The sequence below is a fragment of the Rhamphochromis sp. 'chilingali' genome (genome assembly GCF_963969265.1).
Source record: "Rhamphochromis sp. 'chilingali' genome assembly, chromosome: 20".
Lineage (NCBI taxonomy): Eukaryota > Metazoa > Chordata > Actinopteri > Cichliformes > Cichlidae > Rhamphochromis > Rhamphochromis sp. 'chilingali'.
Window position 1 is genome coordinate 12,919,392 of NC_137947.1, and position 21,424 is coordinate 12,940,815.

A 21,424-nucleotide genomic window follows, 5' to 3' on the forward strand; every position below is an offset into this window, starting at 1 on the left:
TCAAGGTGAAGAGGAAAAATGAAAGTCAATGTGTAGGAAAACCAAATAAAATTTAGAGAATGAGACATGTGGAAAAATGAGCCAGTCATAATGAAAATAGAATTAGAGAAGAGCGCCATTAAGCTTCCAGCAAAAGAAAATGAGGATTAGCTGCCTTTCACTCATGAGTCATCATGCCTCAGTGGTATTACCAATCATTATGACATTCATAAATTGATTTCACCTGGCTTGATGCTCATTGAAACACAAATCAACGACTGATGAGCACTGGAAATAAAATCAAGTCATTGATTAATTCCCTGATATTTAGATAATACTTAAGTGGTGTTTGTTCACTCATCTAATAATGAAAATAATTTATCATCCAGAGCAAAAATATTATGGACATTTTTAGAAAAGAAACCAGTCCTGTAATATTTAATCTGCTTCTCCTTTACCAAAGGAATTATCTTTCTTCTTAATATTATTCTTAATAACATGGAAAAAAGGAGGCAGCTTGACTTGTTTTACATTTGCAGAGGTTTTTCTGTCCTAAAAATCAAATGATAGTGAGTCCCTGGTGAACAAAATGATAGGCAGAATAACACGATCATCTCTTTTGTAGCAGGTTTGTCAGAGAAACTCTTGGATTTTCTCCAAGAGTCACACTTCAGACCCATTAACACCCTGGTTGAAAACTGGTTGATCCCAAGGAGAAAACTCCGAAGACAAAGCTAAACAGCATGGTCTATGCAGTGCAGTGAGGAGGGCTGAGACCTCTACACAGAAAAAACTAAACAGCAACTCCACAAACACACAGAAGAGCCACCTCAAGAGGGCAAGACTCAGCTGTACACCTGCATCTGAAGGACAAAAGATGCCAATATTCACATTCCTGACTGAGATGACAGGTGGTTTGAAAGAGGATTAAAGGAGGACATCTATGTCGGCTATGAATTACCAACATTGAACAGAGGTGGTGGCTTATTTGACTCTAGGATACTTTACTTGGTCTAATCGATGGCTACAAGGTACCTCCGCCATTGTGCCTGACAGTGTTCGTGGTGATATGCTGTGTTCTTTTTAAAGAGAAGATGGTTTGTTCCTGCAACCCCTCCAAACGAGCCATACTTGATCTGTCTTTTTCTAATTGTATTATCACAAACTTTAAGATACAGCACTGTAACTTTAGTTTGTAGAGTTGGAGGTATAGTCCTTAGGTTTTTCATAGTTTCTTTGTCCATTGCAATCTAACATTATGGTGAATTTGTTGGGGCATCCACTCCTGTGAAGATTGCAGCATTGTGTTAACACATACCTGAATGCTCCAGATCAGCAAACTGCCAAAACTTCAGCTTTTATAGAGGTGTTTTGCAAATCAGTGCATCTTTCTTAAACTTGATTCACTGGGTGTGATGGACCCAGCGGTGAATGAAAGTCGGGCACAGGTTAAAGCCCAAAAATAGGGGTTTTATTTAACCCAAAAAACAAACTTGGTTAAATTATACAGGAAAAACCTCAATCTTGGGGCCATAAAAGAGAAGAGATCAAAGTAATAGTAACTGTACTTAAAAGCTGACAACAAACACTACTACTAACTCAGATAAACTGACCTACCTAAACTCACAAAGAGGAAAGTTAAATGGAAAGGAAAGTGGCTGATCAGCCAACTAAAATGTGCACACTTGTTTAAGAATACAGTATTATGTGATTTTATAACCCTGTAAATTAAACCCTATATTTAAAGAAAGAAAAATGTAAGTCTAGTGTTATGTGTATGCCTCTATTGTAACACTGATGTTTGGTAGATGTTACCACTGTGTGGCTGTAACTGCAGCCATCACACTGGGTTTTAATAGTTTTACTTTTTCACTTATTTTTCCTAGCCACAATCAGACAATGGTCAGCTCCTATTTGGCTACATTTTAGGCATTTACATGTATATAATACACAATTACACATTAATGACTTCCATTTTTCCAGTTCTGCTGTTATGTTTACTTTATTCCCTTGCTATTTAAAACTCTTCTTAGCACTGATTTTGGAAACATGTTAATTTGTTGTATGTGAATAAACTGGAACTCTGTAAACATTTTCAGACTTAATTGGTTTATAATTTTTGAAAGTTTATAATATCGTATAACCGTTTGCAACACAGGGAACCAAGGCATTGTTGTAAGGGAAGTGTTTTCTCAAAAAAAGTCAAATCACAGTAAACTTCATTTGACACTTACAGGAGTTTTATGGAGAATACATTAGCAACCAGTTCACAAGCCACAGGGCATGACGCAGTGCATAAATATAACATATTTGCATGCTCTGCTCCAAACACCAGGAGTCCATTCATTGTTGTACGTGAGGGTAACGTGTAAATGTCGACATTATAAATCAGATCTGATTATGTCAGGTTATGTTAAAGAAGAACCTTCCCAAAGTGTGGGGCCCGCCCCCTAGGGGGGGCGCAGAGCCATGGCGGGGGGGGCGTAGTATGAAAGGGGGGGGGGGGAAACCAAAACGCTTGGACACTGCTAGCATGGGGCACCTATAGAAACTCAAAACAGGAGATGAAGCATCGCTGAATATGTTTCCAAACCAACTTCATTCTAAGCCAAAGACTAGAAAATATGATGAACCATATCTTCCCTTTGGTGTCACCTGCACCAAGGTTATTATCGTTAACGAAAACTAACGAAATAACGAGAACTAGAAGTGAAAAAACATTTTCGTTAACGGAAATAAAAATAAAAACAAAAAAAGGAAAACTAACTAAAACAGTAATGAGTGTTCACAAAACTAACTAAAATTAACTGAATTTATAGCAAAAATGTGTTTAGTTTTCATTGATGTGTGCGTGTCATACAATCCGGTTGTTCAGTGATGACGCGACGAATCCTACTTCCGGGCCTAAAGTAGTCTGCGTTTAATATGGCTTTTGTGTTGTTAACATGTTTAATGTTATGTATTTTCTTCTATTTGATCTCAAAAAGCTCCTAAAACAGTCAGTGATCACTGTTGACCTCCCTCGGCTTTTATTACCGCTAATCATTTATTTAAGCTCAGTTTTTAAAACCTTAGGATGTAACTACAGCCCAGCCCATGCAGCAGTATATGAATGACTAACCTCGTATTGTGGATGGATTATCTCAGTTGTTCTCCTGGCTGAAGTTTGGTCCTTTTACAGCATCCTGCCATGCGATTACATTTGTTCCTGACCACCGAGAACACTCACGGTAACTTTTATCGAGTGGAAAAAAGTTAGCTTGTTTATATTATGCTAACATAGCTGTGTCGCTAGCGGTCACGTAGCACATCATTATATAGCAGCTAGCCCAACTTCAGTAACCCTACAAACGTCACTGCTGTTTAGTTTTCTGTCTTCATTTATGCTGGAAGTGATAACAGAGCTGTACGTTTGAATTTGTTTCCAAAACCCCGCAGTCAGGACATGCTATATTGTATTTAGATAGAAGCTAGCGAGCTAACTCCCTGCTAACTTCTAACTCCGTTAAATGTCATAAATTCCGTTTTCATGGATGCCTGGATGTTAAACTCAATTGTTACACCTGGTAGAGCAGAACGCTGATCATTTTATTAAAGATGAAAGACTTTAGACAGTTTTTCAACTCTCAGTAATGCCATAGTGATCGTTTGATATATGGACCCGCAGCGGAGTTTAGACCCAGACACTGCTAGTGACGTCAGACTGAACAACCGGATAGTCAAGGGTGAAAATGAAGTTTAGTTTCCAGATTTATTTCTTGCTGTGTCTCATTATGCCAGCAGGTGGCAGTACGTTAGTCGAGTCGTCTGTGTTGCTGCTCCGTCCACGCGCAGAATCATGTCAGGAAAAGTCGGGAGAAAGCACCAGAGTCCAATTTGGGATTACTTTGAATATGACTGTGTTTTGGATAAAGCAAGTGTCTTGTAGTGGAAAGAGACAAATTATGAGGGACATTTCTAAAGGGAAAAAATCCCACAAACCTTAAAGTGCACTTGAAAAGCTCACACAAGAAGGCTAACCTAGCTTAACTTGAGAAGGGAGCACACTCAACCCTCATCCCCAGAAAACAGAAACTAACCCCAGGCAAGGCAACGTGATGCATCCCGAGACAACTGGACGGGGATATCTACATAACTGTGTGAGTCAATTGCCTTCAAAAAGTTTATCAATTCACTTGAACCAAAATTACGAACACCCGGTGCTGCAAGAGTTAATAGTCTCATTGGGGCCAAGATATACATTTTATAGTTGCCTGGTATCTGTCTCTGCGTGTTAGCCCTGCGACAGACAGGCGACCTGTGCAGGGTGCAGGGTATGGTAGCTGGAATAGCAACATACCCAAGGATAAGCAGAAGAGCATGACTGATATGATGAAACTGGGATTTTTTTACACTTAATTATTGCAAATTCCCTCGGTTCAAATCCCGGACAAACAGTATCCCACAGCTGTTTATGTTTTAAACCCATTTTGCACAGAGAGGCTTTTTTTTTTTTTTTTTTGATTGCAATGTTGAATATTATTACACAGGGAAAAAAAACAACTACACGTAAAATAATCACACCGTGACGCCTCTGCCTTTCTAAATGGAGGGACAGTAACTGCATGTATATATGTAAGCTGTAAAACCTGCAGATAGTCAGACTAACAGAAACGGTATTTTGTCTCTATCTGCCATTCTGTAATTCATCTCATGTAAACAATAACGTGGCGCACAGCGTGACGTGAAAAAGGGCACATACCTTTGACGTTGCGTGAGGAACTCTGCATTCCTCGTCCACACAAAAACGCAAAAAAAAAGCAGTTTTAAAAAAATCTCTGTTTTCGGTGATTCGAAGTTTACGTGTAGGTGCGGACCTAGCATGAAAGAGTTAGTAGTTTATTTCCTTACTACCTGTCATTTATTGCAGATTACTTGTATTTGCTTAATTGTTTACTAAATGTTTGACGTGTGAAATAAACCGCAATGGAGCAAAATATGGGTGTGTGTGGTTGGAGGATGTGTGCGTGCGTGCGCGCGAACATTTTTCTTGTAAAACAAAGGGGGCCTAGCAAAAAAAGTTTGGGAACCACTGTGTTAAAGCCTTTAAGTTGTTACAATGTTTTAGCCTTGTGTAATGAAGAGAGCTTCAACTTAATGTTGCCTAAAACACAAACATAACTGTGCGACATGAACCAACATTAAATTACTATAGCCAGGTTTGTTTCGCCACGAAATAACATTATAAAGAATTATAACATAAGACACCACAATTAACCGCTATGTTAATCAAAATGGCATCTACCCTTGACTTGAAAAATGTGAAAATTTTAAAAGAAAAACGTCTTTCTCTATATCATCAACCATCAGAGGTGCTTGATGGTCACACTTTTTTTGTTTGTTTGTTTGTTTGTTTTTTGACTAAACAAATAATCGAGTGTAAGATGTGAAGAGGCATTTATGGACCGTTTAAAGTAAATGATTTGGGATCCATGATTGGAAATTAGTTTCCTGCAAATTATAGTTTGGATGACTGGAATCGCAATTTACAACACAGCCTGGACCTAAATACTTTTAAATAAGTTGCAACACAGCTACTCTGAATGGTTGCCATTTCTCATGTTTAAGATGTCAGTAAACTTAGATAATAGAGCCGTTTTGATTCTTTAATGAGACAAAAAACTTTAATTGTATGCTGACTATTTGTCTGATTTATTCAAGGACTTTGGTCCTGCTGATTTTGAAGTGCACCCTTAATAATCTTTAGTATATTAATTATTATTCCTGTTGTTGCACTGCGGCTGTGTATACTTAAGCGAAACAACCAATTATAATAAGGACCTGACCTCATCAGAAAAGGCCTTACAAATCTTCAACAGCATCACCAGAGGAGTACTGCTGACAGTAATGACTATTTAAGTGCCTCCATGTACTCTGTGCCTGTCCAAGCTGATGATCTGATGTTGTTCCCTGGATACAATTTTAATAATTCCATCTTAAATTATTTTTTCAAAACAGCCATGGCCCTTTGTGATTATTTTTATTGCTCTCACACTCAAAGTTATTTGAATTATATCAAGGTCTGTTAGACCAAAGGTATTTAGGCTACATGTGCAACTCTGTTTCTCTGAGTGGCAGTAACATTTCAAAATTGAGTTCTCGTGCCCCCCCCTCAGACAGACACACATTCCAGGTATTCCAGTTTGTTTGAACTATATTTGCAGTATTTGTTTTCTCTTAAAAAAACAGAAAGAAAAATGGGAGTGACTTTAGCTGAAAGAATCACACACAATATAAACCCATAGATATAGCAGATATAGATATATAGCAAATCAAAATCTTATAGATCATATAAATAGGAAAATAAGGACTCCAGGGATGAAGATAAAATAAATGCACACACTATTTACATACATAAATGTATATATTCAAGGCTCATAGGAAGCAGGAAGCTACAAGCTTTCAGACAGAAGTGGATACAAATAGTGTCTGGAATGCAGAGTCATATACTCAGAAATATATTAATTGAGTTATTAGAAAAACTGGAACCAGAGAAGAAAGTAGTTGGAAAATCCAGGTGATTAAAGGTAGATGAGGGTGTGAGATCTCTGGGAATGTCATAGGTCATTTTGTAAACCAAAGAGGAAAGTGATTACAGTGTCTCATGTAGATGCAGAGGCCAGGAGATGTGGAAATGTGATTAAAAGTAGCAACATCAGCAGAAATCGTGAGTGTGGCTTGCCATATCTCCAGGTCTGAAATTCTAGGTCTGCTGAGTGCATTCTGGGTAATTCTGTCATCTAGAAACCAACTGCAGCTTCAGGAGGTTTTTTAAAAACAAAATACCAAAATTTACATGTGCAGAGTTTTTGTATTATTATTTATATTTACATGCACCAGAAGCAGCGCCTCTCTCATCAAGTCCAGGAATGTGACTGCGTAGATGATGTCTTGAATATCTACTGGAGAACAGCTTGTTGCTCAGAATATTTGTTCCTATCACTGTTCCAAAGTCATACAGTGGGCAGAAAGAAAGAAAGGATGGTTTTGGTGATGGGACAAGGAAAGGTCACCTTCAGAGCTTATCAGTGCCTTTAGTTCTTCTAACCCAATTCATTTTAAATTAAAGATAAGGGAAAGTTTTGTTCAATTAACTTCAAATCCAGGGATAATGACTGTTGGAGTCAGAGCAACTCTCCTGAATTTGGTTTGGATGGAAGATCTGCTCTTTTTCTCTGATAGTGACTTTGACTACTAATTAGGTATACAGTATATATGCAAGGCATGCCTATCAACAGCTGATATGGTCCTTTAACTTGAATACCTTTCAAGTTTTTTGTTTCCTTATCTTTTATCTGTCAAAGCTGCATTCCTTTGTCAGCACCATCGCTAACATAGACTTAGTATGAATGCACCTCACACTTATGGACAGCAAAGATATCCTTTGTTCTGGCGCCAACAAGCTGCACTCTCAAGGAGCCCCTTTAATGCAGTGAGAGTCAAAGTTCAGTGAAGACACATTATATGCTGACTAGAATAGCTAGTTAGTTAATTTAAAGTCTTACTTTAAATTATTAGAATTAATGGATTAAAGCAGCGTTCCCCAACCTTTTTTTGCGCCACGGACCGGTTTATGCCCGACAATACTTTCACGGACCGGCCTTTAATGTGTCGCGGATAAATACAACAAAATAAAACTAGTACCGGTACCGAAAAAAAAAAAGATTTATTCATAACACACGTGAAAAGACCCAGGAAAAATAATTTCCCCCAGGGATCAATAAAGTATTCTGATTCTGATTCTGAAAACCGAGTTAACGATCAAAATGATAACAAAATAACGCTGAAAACCGATAAAAACCCTGAAAACCATACATTTCACACCTGAGCCTCAACTCTCGCGGCCCGGTACCAAACGACTCACAGACCAGTACCGGTCCGAGGCCCGGGGGTTGGGGACCGCTGGATTAAAGAGTACAAAATAGGAAGACGTTTTGGGTGCAACAGTAGCAACAGAAATATTAGTTTGAATAGGGAAAAAAAAGCTGAATCTGTTTGCTCGTCTGCCTTCACTTGACTGACATCTCATTCTTAATCCACAGGGTTTAATATAATGTCAGCTGTGGAGATACAGAAATTATTTTACTGCTAGAATATAACCTGCATTATTAACATTGCATTAATAATATATCCTACAGCCTTGATATTGCATTAAAGATGTTTGTTAAAGCTATTGCCACCATGTTAACCTTTTTATTACAGGTGCAGCTATGATTATTTTATACACATTGCATGTTTGTGCTCATTCAGTGTTGATGCTCAGTCTATTAAAGAAGGTTTTAAGCTTTGTGAAGCACTATGTCTTCTCAATCTATTGTGTAGGTGACTTGGAGCAGAGAAGGATAGACAGCATACACGCTTACAACACACATATAATCCAGAAGCCTGCCAGGCCAAAGGCCCGAAATTCTAACTGCATTTCAGTTTACTTAGTAACAGATGACAGAAGACCAGTTAAGAAAAGGACCAGCCCTTAGAGACCATCTAGGCTTGAAATTTATTGCCATGTATGGAAGGTGTTATAGAAAGAGAAACTTCTGTGTCTGTTTTTGTACCTTTTACTGTAATCGATGTATTTGATCTGTAATCGACGCAAGAAGGGGCGTTAACCCTGATGTTATAAAATCATTTTCAAGTGTATTCTTAGCAGGAGACGTGTGCTGACGTGATGTGGCATACTTCTTCTCCTGCGTGTGTTTTAATAAACTCATTGTTTGATTGCACTCTCCTGGGCCTCTGTTGGTTTGTTTCATTGCTCAACATTTTCGAACTTGTGACACAGCCCATCTTTTGCAGCTACAACAGCTTCGACTATTCTGGAAAGGCTGTGCACAAGGTTTAGGAGTGTGTTTATGTTTGTTTACCATTTTTCCAGAAGTGCAATTGTGAGGTCAGACACCGATGCTGAACAAGAAGACCTCACTTGCAGTCTCCACTCTAATTTTAATCCCAAAGGTATTCTTCTGGGTTGAGGTCAGGAGTCTGTGCAGGCGACCAAACTCGCTCACCGTTGTCTTTATGGACCTTGCTTTGTGCACTGATGTGCAGTCAGGTTGGAATGGGAAGGGACCATCCCCAAACTGGTCGAACAAAGTTGGGAGCATGAAAAGTCTTGGTATGCTGAAGCATTAAGAGTTCCCGTCACTGGAATTAACACTAGCCTAACACTTTGGAACGCCAGGTCTTAAATCAAAGAAAATCCCTGTCGTTTTTCTTTTGCCCTCCTTGGCAATCTATTTCTCCTTAATATTTCTTCACACGCATACACTCCACCCCTGTATGTTGGCTTGTTTCACACTTTACAAATGATGAGACAAAAACTTTGGCCAGCTCTACTGCATGATGCTCTCTTTTTTTGTTCTGAACATTGGGCAATTTGAAGTAGGTGAACATTTCTGATTTGAAGATATTGGCAAAGTTCATTTTTCAAAATTGACTCATATTGATTTAAAAAATGACTAATCTTTATAGGTATTAGCATTTTGCAATGAATTGGTTAGGCAGCTTTACAGCATTGTGGATGTGTGTTTCAGCTGTACCCATGCAGTATTGTGCAAGCACCATGAGCAACAGACCGTTAAAATCTAACTTACTTGTATATAATAATCTCATCTCTAAACTAAAGCACCTAAGTATTCACAGTGCCATCCACATTATTTTGCTTTCATAAAATATGAGGACTGTATTAGTTTTGATCGCTCAAAAACAAAATGCTGACTTTCTGTCTCTAGATCTTTGTTATTGCTTATAATTTTTTTTAATTAAAAAAAGTTTTTTTCATGATTGAGCTTATGATTAAGTGTCACTGCATGGTATTGGAACAGCTCACCTTTTTGCTACTGTTGTGGCATTTTAAATTACATAAAGCTGTCTAAATCTTTGCTGGACGTGGTTTTAAAACCAACTGTAAAAGGTAGCGTTTGTTCTTCACATGTCTGGACTTTGTTGTCAACATTTTGGATTAAGACAGAGCTTAAGCAGGTTGATGTCACATCAAAGGGAAGCCTGGGAGAGCACATTTACTCGGTCTGCTCCAGGAGTGGAAGCAAAGGTTTTGTGCACTGGACGATGTGAAAATGGTGTGGGGGGGCTGACGGTAGAGGGGTAATATTTCACGGTCCTGTTTTGTTTGGTGGCAGTTATCAGCAGCTGCCAGTCTGATAATTGCTGCTTGAGGCCTTCTGCTGCTCCTTCAAGTCTGTACTGACAACCCAATTCAAGCCTTCAGCTGTGGGAGCTGCTGCCTGCTGCTATGTAGCTGTTGGGTTAACACTGGCTTTTGTTTGATATCGTGGCTTACTCGTGAGTGCTTATTCAAAAAAAGTCTTTCAAAGTCTCGTTTCTGGAGGACTGAAAGTTAATGTAGTCATGTGAAAAAAGCGTACACTAAATTGTAATAAGTGCACATTACCTATTTGCTCATGCGGCTTACAACGCTGTCATTATTCTGCAGCTTGAGTCTGGCGTGAGTTGTAGACAGTCTTATCGTACATATTTCATGTGGAGTTTAAAAATGCATCGTGCAGTAAAGCTGGCCAAAGTTCTTGTCTCATCATTTGTAAAGTGTGAAACAAGCCAACATACAGGGGTGGAGTGTATGTGTGTGAAGAAATATTAAAGAGAAATAGATTGCCAAGGAGGGCAAAAGAAAAACGACAGGGATTTTCTTTGATTTAAGACCTGGCGTTCCTCTTTGAAGAGTTGTGGCTGTGTTGTGTACAATCAACACGCTCTGTCACTTAGCCACCAGATAACTGATGTTCCACCCCCCTCATAACCAGAAGCTATCAGTCTGGGACTTCTGCTTGTCGTCTCTCAAGTAAATTACAGCTCAGCCACTCTAGATAGCTTGATGTTCTTCCGGTGCCCTCCATCTCTCTTTCTCCTGTGTCCTTTATTTCTGCCTTTGCTTTATTTATTATTAATTTATTTGCTTATTTGGGGTAATCACAACATGGTTTAAGCTCATTTAAGCAATAGGTTTGCTTCATGAAACTCGGGCATTGTCATTCAATTGTTAACTAGTAATCTGATTATTTGAGCCTTTTGTTTCAGTCAAGTTATTTCAGGTGCAGCTTAACTGCCAACACCTGTGGTTATATATCCATAAATCTTTTGGGGGGTATTCCTTGTCTCTTTGTGTTAAAAACCAGTGTTTACGTGATGAATTTGCGAACTGCTATTTTAGCCAGTGACGACTTAAAGCAGCGGTTCCCAACCCCCGGGCCTCGGACCGGTACCGGTCCCTGAGTCGTTTGGTACCGGGCCGCGAGAGTTGAGGCTCAGGTGTGAAATGTATGGTTTTCAGGGTTTTTATCGGTTTTCAGCGTTATTTAGTTATCGTTTTTATCGTTAACTCGGTTTTCCTGGGTCTTTTCATGTGTGTTATGAATAAATCTTCTTTTTTTTTTTTGGTACTGGTACTAGTTTTATTTTGTTGTATTTATCCGCGACACCTTAAAGGCCGGTCTGTGAAAATATTGTCGGGCATAAACCGGTCCGTGGCGCAAAAAAGGTTGGGGACCGCTGGCTTAAAGGATTGGTTATGGCATACACTGGGTTTATAGCCCCAGCAGTGTCTACCTCCGATGAGCACCAATGAAAATAATCTTTATAATGGCTTTATTGTCTCAAATGAAAGCTCATTTCTAGATGCAAACATAGCCTTGGTTGAGTTTTGTAGATTGCCCCTCATAAAGAGTTTAGTGTTGTTTGCCAACCTACTGCTCTGCCTTTCAAACAGGAGGTGCTAGTGAGAGGTGATAAAATGGCACCATCCTGCTTTCGTTCGACACAGCTTGGTCAGAAATAGAAAACTCAACTGGAATTAATTACACCAAATGTCAGCCGTGTGACATTTGGTGTAAGGAAAGAGACAACTCATCGAGCAGAGTAATATGAGAAAGTCCTAATTTACCCCATTAGAGAAGATCCATATCTTGGTACAGTTTTGCTGAAATGTATGCAGGTAAATGTGGTAAAACCCATGCAAGACACAAAAGTGCTTTGAAGCGACTGTTGTTGTGATTTAGCTCTGTATAAATAGAATAGAGCTGAACAGTTCTTATAAATCTCGCAGTTTATACCCTCAACAAAAAAGAAGTGATAATTTGTCCCACTGGAAAAGATCCACGAAAATAAGAGTGGGGAACACAAAGTGTTTTTGCTGTAAATTGAATATTTAGTTGACATAAGCCTAAATATTGTTATGAATTTGAAATGGTTTTGTAAATTTGTAAAGTGATGTTTTCTGTTGAAGTCACTAATTATTCTATATTACGATTCTTTGCAACCCGAGATTAGTGGTCTCATTATGAATCAAACTCAGATCAAAAGACTTTCTAGAAAAGCCAGGCTTCAATATGCCTCGGATTAATTAACAGGTGAGCTGTGTTCCACATCTGTTTTCACCAGCTTCAGAAATGTGTCATTTTTTGTGTATGTCTGAATATTTCACAGTCCTAATCAGAGTGAACCTTTCTTTGTGTAAGTTTTGACTTCCTGCCACAAAATGAGCTTTTATGTTAGAACCGAATATTAAAAGGTCATGTGCAGCTCTAACACAGCTTCTTTTATAAAACTGTAAGTAATTTAGTACCTGTGTGAACTCTTCATACTGACATCACAGTAGAGTTGCCAAGTGCAAAATGTACAAGGTGTCAAACAAATGTCAGTCTGTGTGAAAATGTAATGAGATGACGAAGAGAGGCGGTTTAATTCAACAGTGACAAAAAAGTCTAAATGTCAGTCAATTAGAATCAGAATCAGAATCAGAAAGGGGTTTATTGCCAAATGTTGAGCAGGTTTACAACATTAGGAAATTGCTGCGGTGCTTCAGTGCAAACATAGTGTCATAAATAGCACTTAAACAGACATGAAAAAATAAAAGTAGGGATAAGAATTAAATTAGTTAATTAGGGTGATAAATCCCCACACGGCGGCATTATATTAACACTAAAGCTGCTTGCTGTCTGGCCAGCATATTTTTATTGTGAAGATGCAGCTTTCTACCATGCACCCTGGTGTTCAAAGTGCCAATTTACACCACAGCCCTAGACAGCCCCAAAGAAAAATATTGTATGTGGAATGCCATAGTAATACATTACAACCAATGGGTAACATTTCCAGTTTTACATTGGAATGGGGATTTTAAAAAGAAATGTTAGAGATTGTCAAATCAGAAAATCTGTACAGCAATATAGATATATTTCACCGCTTGCACCGTTTTGCTTTCTGTTTCGCTTGTTCTTGATTTAATGTTGCTTGAAAGAACATGAAACTATTCACTCAAACTACTGCGGCTGCACAATTCACTTCACCTCTGCACCTCAGAGTCTACAGGAGTTGTTGGATCTAGAAGCTGTTAAAGTGACATGGCACTTGTCCTTGCTATAAAATGATCCATCTTCAGGTATGTCTGTCTGCATCACAGGCATCCTCTTGCCGATTCCCTCTTCCACTCCCCAGATGAGCAAAAGCGCCTCATTTGCTCAGGCTTCAAAGGCGCTGCCTAACTTTTCTCCCATATGACTTCGCTTCCCATGGGGGGTCTGTCTATCCCTTTGAATCCCAACCAAACAGGCTTTGATGGCATCTTTGTGCATTACATGAGTCAACTACATTCCACTGAGAAAAATAAGCATTCTCTGTTGTACCAGCTGTGAAGTAAAATGGGAAAGAAGTCAAACTTGGCACCATTCAAGTTCTCAAAAAAGAAATGGTGTCTTTGCACAGCTTTGCTGAATTATGTGGAGCTAAATCTATTAAAAGCCATGTCACACATCAGTTCTTACAAATCTTCCAGCATAAACCCTTAACCCAAAAGAGTAAAAAAAAAAAGTATGTGTCTTTGCTATGATGCGGTACAAATCGCTCTTTCTTGACAGCAGTTTCATAAAGTCTTGAAGGTCATTTTTACACATCTTGTTACTTAACTCTTTTAGGAATCCGAACATTGAAGGATCTTTAATCCTCTACAGGTGATAATCACTGAATTTGATCAATTTCACAATATATGGAGGTACAATGTGTTTTTTGTAAGTTCAGGAAAGGAGTGGGCCGTGTATGGATGATTTGGTTGTATATGGAAGCTCTGGGAATGCACGGCAAGTTAAGCCTAGGAGAAAAAAGCAAAGGAGTCAAAGAAATCATGTGAATCGCATTATGGCCTTCACCACCATGATATTGGGTTATATAACGTAGGTTTTCGATTATTTATTGCATGCAATTTGCTTGATAGGAAATTCGTGGGATTAGTTTGAAGTTAGATATTCCTTTTTTTTCTCAAGTATAAGTAAAAATGTTTGTGAAATCTTCAAGTGCATCTTGTCAGGAATGTAATGGTGAAAAGAAATCCAGTTGAGACTAGTGCAGCAAAACAATAGTTGTTCAGTTTTTGTCAGCAGACTCGAGGTCCTCTAGTTTAAACAATTCTTCTTCTCCATCGTCTTATCTGTAACAGTTCTTTCCTTTCTGAAGAATCAGTCTCCTGGTTTTGTTTTCACCCTCCCGCCACTATGTTTGACAGTTGGTATGAGGTGTTTATGCGGACATGCTGTGTTTGCTTTCCACCAAACAAAGTTCCTGTGTATTATGCCCCAATATCTCAATTTTTCTCTTATCTGTCCAGGGACAGTGTTCAAGAAGTGTTGTGGTTTGTTCAGAATAAACTTACCAAACCTAAGTGCTTTTCAGAGATAATAGGCTTTTCCCTTTTTTCCTTCCAAACAAGATATTCTTGTTTAGTTTTTTTTTTCTAACTGTACTGTCATTAACTTTAACATTATTTACAATCTTAATTCCTATTCAAGCATTAGTGGTGCATTTAATTTTTCATACTCATACAGTTTGTTTGGAGAGGGTGTTAATCCCTAACCAAATAATGACAGTGTAATATGTCATGTGTTACTTGTAGTATTTATAAGGTTGTATTTATGACCTAATAAGGGCATGAAGCCCTAGACTTGAAAAAGCATGTTGTGACAGAGTGTGGTCTGTTTCAGTTGTAGGAGAGTGGTGATGCAGTGCATCTAGTAGGATGTGTGCCAGTTGTGCATATCCTGCCCAGAATGTCAGCTGGTGAGCAGCCAGCCATTCCAAGAGCACTGTTGTGTTACCACTGATGGTGGTCCCATTTCAACACATTGACATGGACTTCATTGGGCCATTTAACCAGAGTTCATGGGGATATTGCTTTGTATTACTTCTGATGATCTATGCAACTTGATATCTCGAGGCAATGGCGCTGTGCAACAAGTACTGCGCAAGTGCCGTTTTAGGTCATCTCCTGAGTCGGCATTCCAAAAGAGATACTGTATGACCAGGGAACCTCATCCATATTTTGCACACTAAAAGAATCGTATGAATTGCTGGGCATTAAATCTGTTTGAGCCACCGTCTAGACTGATAGGTGGGTGGAGCTGCTGAGCTGAAGACTTGAAAGTCCATGGTTCATGAGGATGAAGCATTTGGGATTGCTGGCTGGACCCTCTATGTTTGCAGTGCAAGAGGTGCCCTAGACTTCAACAGGAGTTTCACTCTCTGAGTTGCGGTTCAGCAGAAAGCTGTAGGGGGGCTGTTGGAACTAATGAAAGACAATTGGCAGGAAGGTCCAAGCCCAGGTAAGAATAAAATCCAGTGCATTCTGGACCTGAGAACAAAGCTGGTCCAGAATTTGCTACAGGCCCAGGAATGTTAGCAGGACCTGTAGGGGCTACACTCAAGCAAATTTCACCGCTCCTTTCATCCAGCTCAATTACTCGCCAAGTGGCAAAGACCCTTGGTGGTCACCAGTGTTGGTCAAGTTACTTGAAAAAAGTAATCAGTAACTAATTACTGATTACGTCCCCAAAAAGTAATCCCGTTACTTTACTGATTACTTATTTTCAAAAGTAATTAATTACTTAGTTACTTTTTAAAAACACGATTTACAACCTGAACAGGTGATAAAGCGATATCTTTCAGTCCAATTCTACTTTTTCTACATAATCCATCATACAAAATGTAATCAAATGGAAAAGTCTCTTTTTTAAACTTGTTTTATCAGTTTTAATCTTTTAACTTTATGCATCAAGCAAAAATTGAATTATATGCAACATTCTCTGAGTTGAATAAATGAGTTTAACATTTAAACCTATTTTCTGCACATTCCAGCACATAAAATAAAATATTTTTTGTGTTTACACTCACTCTTTCAAATAGATGCAAGTAAAACACAGCAGAACATGAATAAAGTCAAAGACTCAGCGGTCCTGTTGCTCTATTTTCACCTGTAAAGCAGGACTGGGGTAGGCGGAGGTTTACCCTGGTGCAGGTGTGCAGCGGTCAGTGGAAGGATAGTGTCTGTGTGAGTTTCCCATTACGTCGTTGCGCACTCGGTGCTTGCTTGGAAGTTTAGGGGTTTTTTTCGCTGTAAAAATAAGTTTTCTTCCCACGCACGATGGACGCTAATGTTTTTGTCACTTTTTATGGAATCAAACTCAAAGTAAGGTCAGTACTTCCACGCTGCACGCTCATACTCTCTCCCACAATCGATATGTGATCCATTGTTGATCTGCACACAGCTGTTGTCACTAACGGCGCACTCGCTTACGTCACTGTCGTGAGACATTCTCGCAAAAAAATCACGGTTTTAGTAACGCAGTAACACAGCGTTCCTACGGGAAAGTAACGGTAATCTAATTACCGTTTTTGCAATAGTAATCCCTTACTTTACTCATTACTTGAAAAAAGTAATCAGATTACAGTAACGCGTTACAAGTAACGCGTTACTGCCCATCTCTGGTGGTCACACAGCAAGTGTTGACTATGAAATGGTGCAGTGGGACAGAGTTGGAGCAACAAAGATATCACCTCATCTTCTTAAAAGCCTAGAGGGAGGCTGAATCTGCTTCTCTGGTCAGCCTGGTTAAGGATTGAGATGGGTTACGGCCTGACGTGCCCATTCACCCATTTCATCCTCACGCCACTGTGATGGCTACCTCACTCCAGCCCAGAGAGCAGATGTTGGTGCAGTGCAACAGTGTTTTGCAGATATATTCTTGCCCCTGCCCAAGTCATAGAGCAGCATTTTGAGACTCATCCCTGGCTGATGGAATTGGGTGCTATGCCTTTCTATGCAATAGAAAAGTCACACAACGCTTTGTGTAGCCCTATAGTTTTGTGTAGCTCCACACTCATGACTTTTCACTCACTTTTATCGTGCAGGCTGATGCTTCAAGCAGAGGTGCAGGGGGCTGTTTTGTCTCAGCGGTAAAGGGGGGGTCAATCCCCTTAACTGGTGTATATCATCAAGAAACTGTTGGAGCATTAAACCAGGTACAGCACTGTAAAAAAAAAGAGTGCCTGGCAATCCAGTGGGAAGTTGACTTTCTTCATAATTATCTCCTGGGACGCCCATTCACCCATTGTTCAGATCATGCCCCAGTGCAGTGACTCCACCACATGAAAGATACCAACGCCTGATTCACCCGGTGCTTCAACGTGGTCCACAGGTTGGCTGGTCTTGGGGGGAGTAGAGTAGGCTAGATGGCTCCCCACCTGTAACATACAACCTATGTTACAGGTGCATTTTCTTTGTCACCTAACTGTAATGGAATAATGTTGCATTAGCAGAGTATCACAGTCAGTGCTTATGTTGTTCAAGAAATCTGGTATATGCACTTGTTTCATTTAGTTTGAGCATGTCAACTGCTGGTTTGCTCTTTGCTCAGTTTCACTGTGTACATTTCCTCTGCTTCGTGAAGCAGACACATACAAGCAGACCACACATAATGGTGAAACACAACAGAGGAGAGTATCAAAACAATAGCAAATACTGTCAAGACAAAGATGTGTCATCTTACTCTAGCTTCTCCTGGCCATTTAATGCATTTTACATAGTAGGATCAGGCTAATGGTTGTGACTAGACTTTTTTTCCTTTTCTTGTTTTCACCTTGTAAATGAAACACAAAGGAAAGGTGTTTTGTCATGCTTTGACATGCAGGTGATCCACTGTGACATTCAAGGCTTCTGAATGTTGTATGTAACACCTTTAACACTCACCACACATCCTCTTTCTCTCTTTATACACTTTCCTGCAGTCACTTACTGTTTCTACTGACTGCTTGATGGTGTCCGGTTCTCTCATATCCACTTACACGCAAGCACACTCCAATACAAACATGTGCTTTGGCTTTCATCTCATGTTGTGTGGGTCCTTATTTTTTCATCAGTATTATTATTATTATTATTATTATTATTATTATTATTATTATTATTATTATTATTATCAGTTTATAGCTACTTTTTGGGCAACTCAAAGTAGACTTGTGTTTAAGCACTTGTGTCCCTTCAGCAAATCAATCTAAAGTAACTAAGTAAAATGTTATTTATATAACACACTTGTGCTTCACAACCAAAAAGCAAAAAACATTTTTTAAAAAGGTAATCGGAACAAGGTAAAAAAGATGAGTTTTTATCTGCTTTTTAAAAGAGACCACCAAGTCCACAGTTCTAAGGTTCAGTGGGTGAGTGTTTCTGAGTCTGGGGGCCACTGTTACAAAAGCTCTGTCTCCTTTGGTTCACAGCCAGCAAGCCCTGATCACATAACCTCAGGGCCCTGCTCAGTGCCGTAGCTCCGCAAACGCACATAACGCACACTGCGTAGGGCACCAAATGGCTGGTAGGGCACCAAAAAAATCAGGGTCGTAAAAAAAAAAAGTAAACCATATTAATACTATAAATATCATATGCATTAATATGGTTAAACAATACAAAAGCAACATAAAACAATTTTCCCGAGAAAAGGGGTGAATCTGCTTTGTGCCCTGTCTCCAGTCTCCTCCTGGTGCCCCCCCACTCCCAGTGGTCTGTTCTATAATTGGTAAACACCTGTTTGAACATGGCCTCGAAACGGCAACAGGAGTCGGGAGCGGAGAAAAGAAAGAAGAAGAGGAAGCGTGATGAAACTCAGGCGTCGCTTGCCGGTAAGGCAATGTTTAAATAATAATAATAAAAAAAGTTCATTATTGTAGCCCTTGCTTGCACGCTCATGTCCATCAACTCTGTGATAGCTCCTGTTAGCAGTGTTCATACTGTGTTAACAAATGTTGCAAATGATTGATGTTGGGTAGTTTGTTTACGTTGTGGATATGAATATAGAATGGACTACTAAAAGCAACTCATCATGGTCACTCAATTGACGGTTTTCAGATAACGTTAGCAATCGTGAGTCACGATTGCTAACGTTATCGTGATTCGTGAGACTAGCATTTCCCTCCTCAGGTTGCTAGCTGGCTAACGTCATGCATGCTACTGATTAACCTTAACTTTGGGATAGGTCAGTGATGCAGTCAAGTATTATTATCAGATTAGACAAGATTACTTTGTATGTTGCTGCATTTCAGGATATCTATAAAGACGCATATCTTATTTATGCCATTGACGTCTGAACACATAAATAGTTCTCGTCTTTCTTTAGGTTCATAGATCAAGGGCGACATCTGTTGGTGAAACTGTAATATGAAACCTATATCTTCCAGTAATATAGATTTCCTACTTGCGCATTTATATCAAATTATGTACAGCATGTTTATATTGCCATTTGCCATTATGAAAATCTATACATGTAAAATATAGTTAGTAATTTTTAAATGTACCAGTGACTTACTTAATTTATTAGTCTTATAATGCAATCTTTCGTAGGCCTACTGTAGATTCAAAATTGTATTTCTGTAAAATCCCTGAATATTTTCTCTTGTATGCAGGGTCAATGCTTAAATATGTTCAAGGAGGATCTCAAGGACAGGATGAACCATCCAGTAGTAGTGCCATCCCTGGACATCAACCACCAGCCATTGTAGACCCTGCAACAATCCCTAGCCAAGAAGAACAAGAACCATCAACCACCAGTTCAGGTACAGTTCCATACACAAGTACCACTGAGAGTCCTGTCACTGAGAGACTATCAGAAAGTGACACTGTGGAGACATGTGTGCCCCCTTCAACCGATCCTGCTCTTTGGCCAGCTCACATTGTAGATGCTGATCGTGTTGAAATTGTGCGGAGAGGTCCTTTTAATGTCAGCTCTGATTTTAATTTTCCAAAGGGGCCTGATGGAAGAGCATTTCACACTAGCCTTAAGTTCAAAATTCTTCCCAATGGAGAAAAGGTTCACCGGAGCTGGTTAGTGTACTCACCGCAGAACAATGCTGTGTTCTGCTTTGCATGTAAGCTTTTCAGTGTGAAGGATATAAAGCTGAGTACAGAGGGCTTCAGTGACTGGTCGAACATCAACATCCGTTTGAGGGGTCATGAGTGTAGCCAAGACCACATACAGTGCATGCTTAAGTGGAGAGAACTGGACACACGGCTAAAGAAAAGCATGGCAATAGATCAACAGGAGTTGACCTTACTAGAGGCAGAAAGGAAAAAGTGGCGAGAGATTCTCAAACGATTACTCTCAATAACTCTCTCACTGGCTTCCAGAAATTTGTCTTTTAGGGGCTCTTCTGACTGTCTTTATGAGCCGGACAATGGCAACTTCTTGAAGGAAGTAGAGCTTATGGCAACATATGACCTTGTAATGGCAAATCACTTGGCCAACATAAAAGATGAAGGTTCCCACACACATTACCTCAGCCCTGAGACACAGAACGAACTAATTCAGATTATCTCTTCAGAAACATTCCGCGCCATTGTGAAGCAAATCCAGTTGGCAAAATACTTCTCCATCATTCTTGACTGTACTCCAGATGTGAGTCACACTGAACAAATGTCAGTCATAGTACGCATTGTTTGTTTCCAAGCACAACCAGATATTAAAGAATACTTTCTTGGCTATATAAATGTGGAGCAAACAACTGGCCTTAACCTGTCCAATGTTGTCCTTGACAAGTTGAAGGAGCGTGGCATTCCATTTGAAAACTGTCGAGGACAGGCCTATGACAATGGGGCCAACATGAAGGGGAAGAAGCAAGGTGTTCAGGCCAGACTGCTACAATTAAACCCGAGAGCATTGTTTGTGCCTTGTGGAGCTCACACGATGAATCTGGTCATAGCTGATGCTGCCAAGTCCTCTCCAGATGCAACTGGCTACTTTGGGTATTTGCAGAAGTTGTTCAATTTCTTTTCCAGTGCCACCCAGCGATGGGCCATTTTAACAAAACATGTGAAATTGACACTTAAATCTTGGAGTGACGTTAGATGGGAAAGCAGGCTTCAAAGTGTAACTGCTGTCCGGAGTCAGACAAAAGAAGTGAGGGATGCTCTCCTGGAGGCCAGAGAAGCTGTAAGTGATGCAGTCGCAAAGGTGGAGGCTCAAGTGCTTGCTGAGGAAGTAGCCTCATTTCGATTTTTGATTTGCTCCATCGTGTGGTGTGAACTTCTTACAATCACAAACCAGGTGAACAAGTTACTACAGTCCAG

General features: G+C 39.6%; 1 protein-coding gene across 1 annotated transcript in view; it reads left to right on the forward strand.

Moving 5' to 3' along the window:
• Positions 1 to 18,704: 18,704 nt before the first annotated feature.
• Positions 18,705 to 21,424, forward strand: part of LOC308388779 (zinc finger MYM-type protein 1-like) — a gene marked incomplete at its 3' end in the record, with an annotated part of 3,102 nt that continues 382 nt past the window's right edge. The window contains exons 1-2 of the mRNA XM_080869672.1: positions 18,705 to 18,984; positions 19,765 to 21,424. The exon at positions 19,765 to 21,424 is cut by the window's right edge and continues 382 nt beyond it. Coding sequence (XP_080725798.1) covers positions 18,900 to 18,984; positions 19,765 to 21,424 — 1,745 coding nt within the window. The 5' untranslated portion in view covers positions 18,705 to 18,899. The remainder of the gene's footprint in view (positions 18,985 to 19,764) is intronic.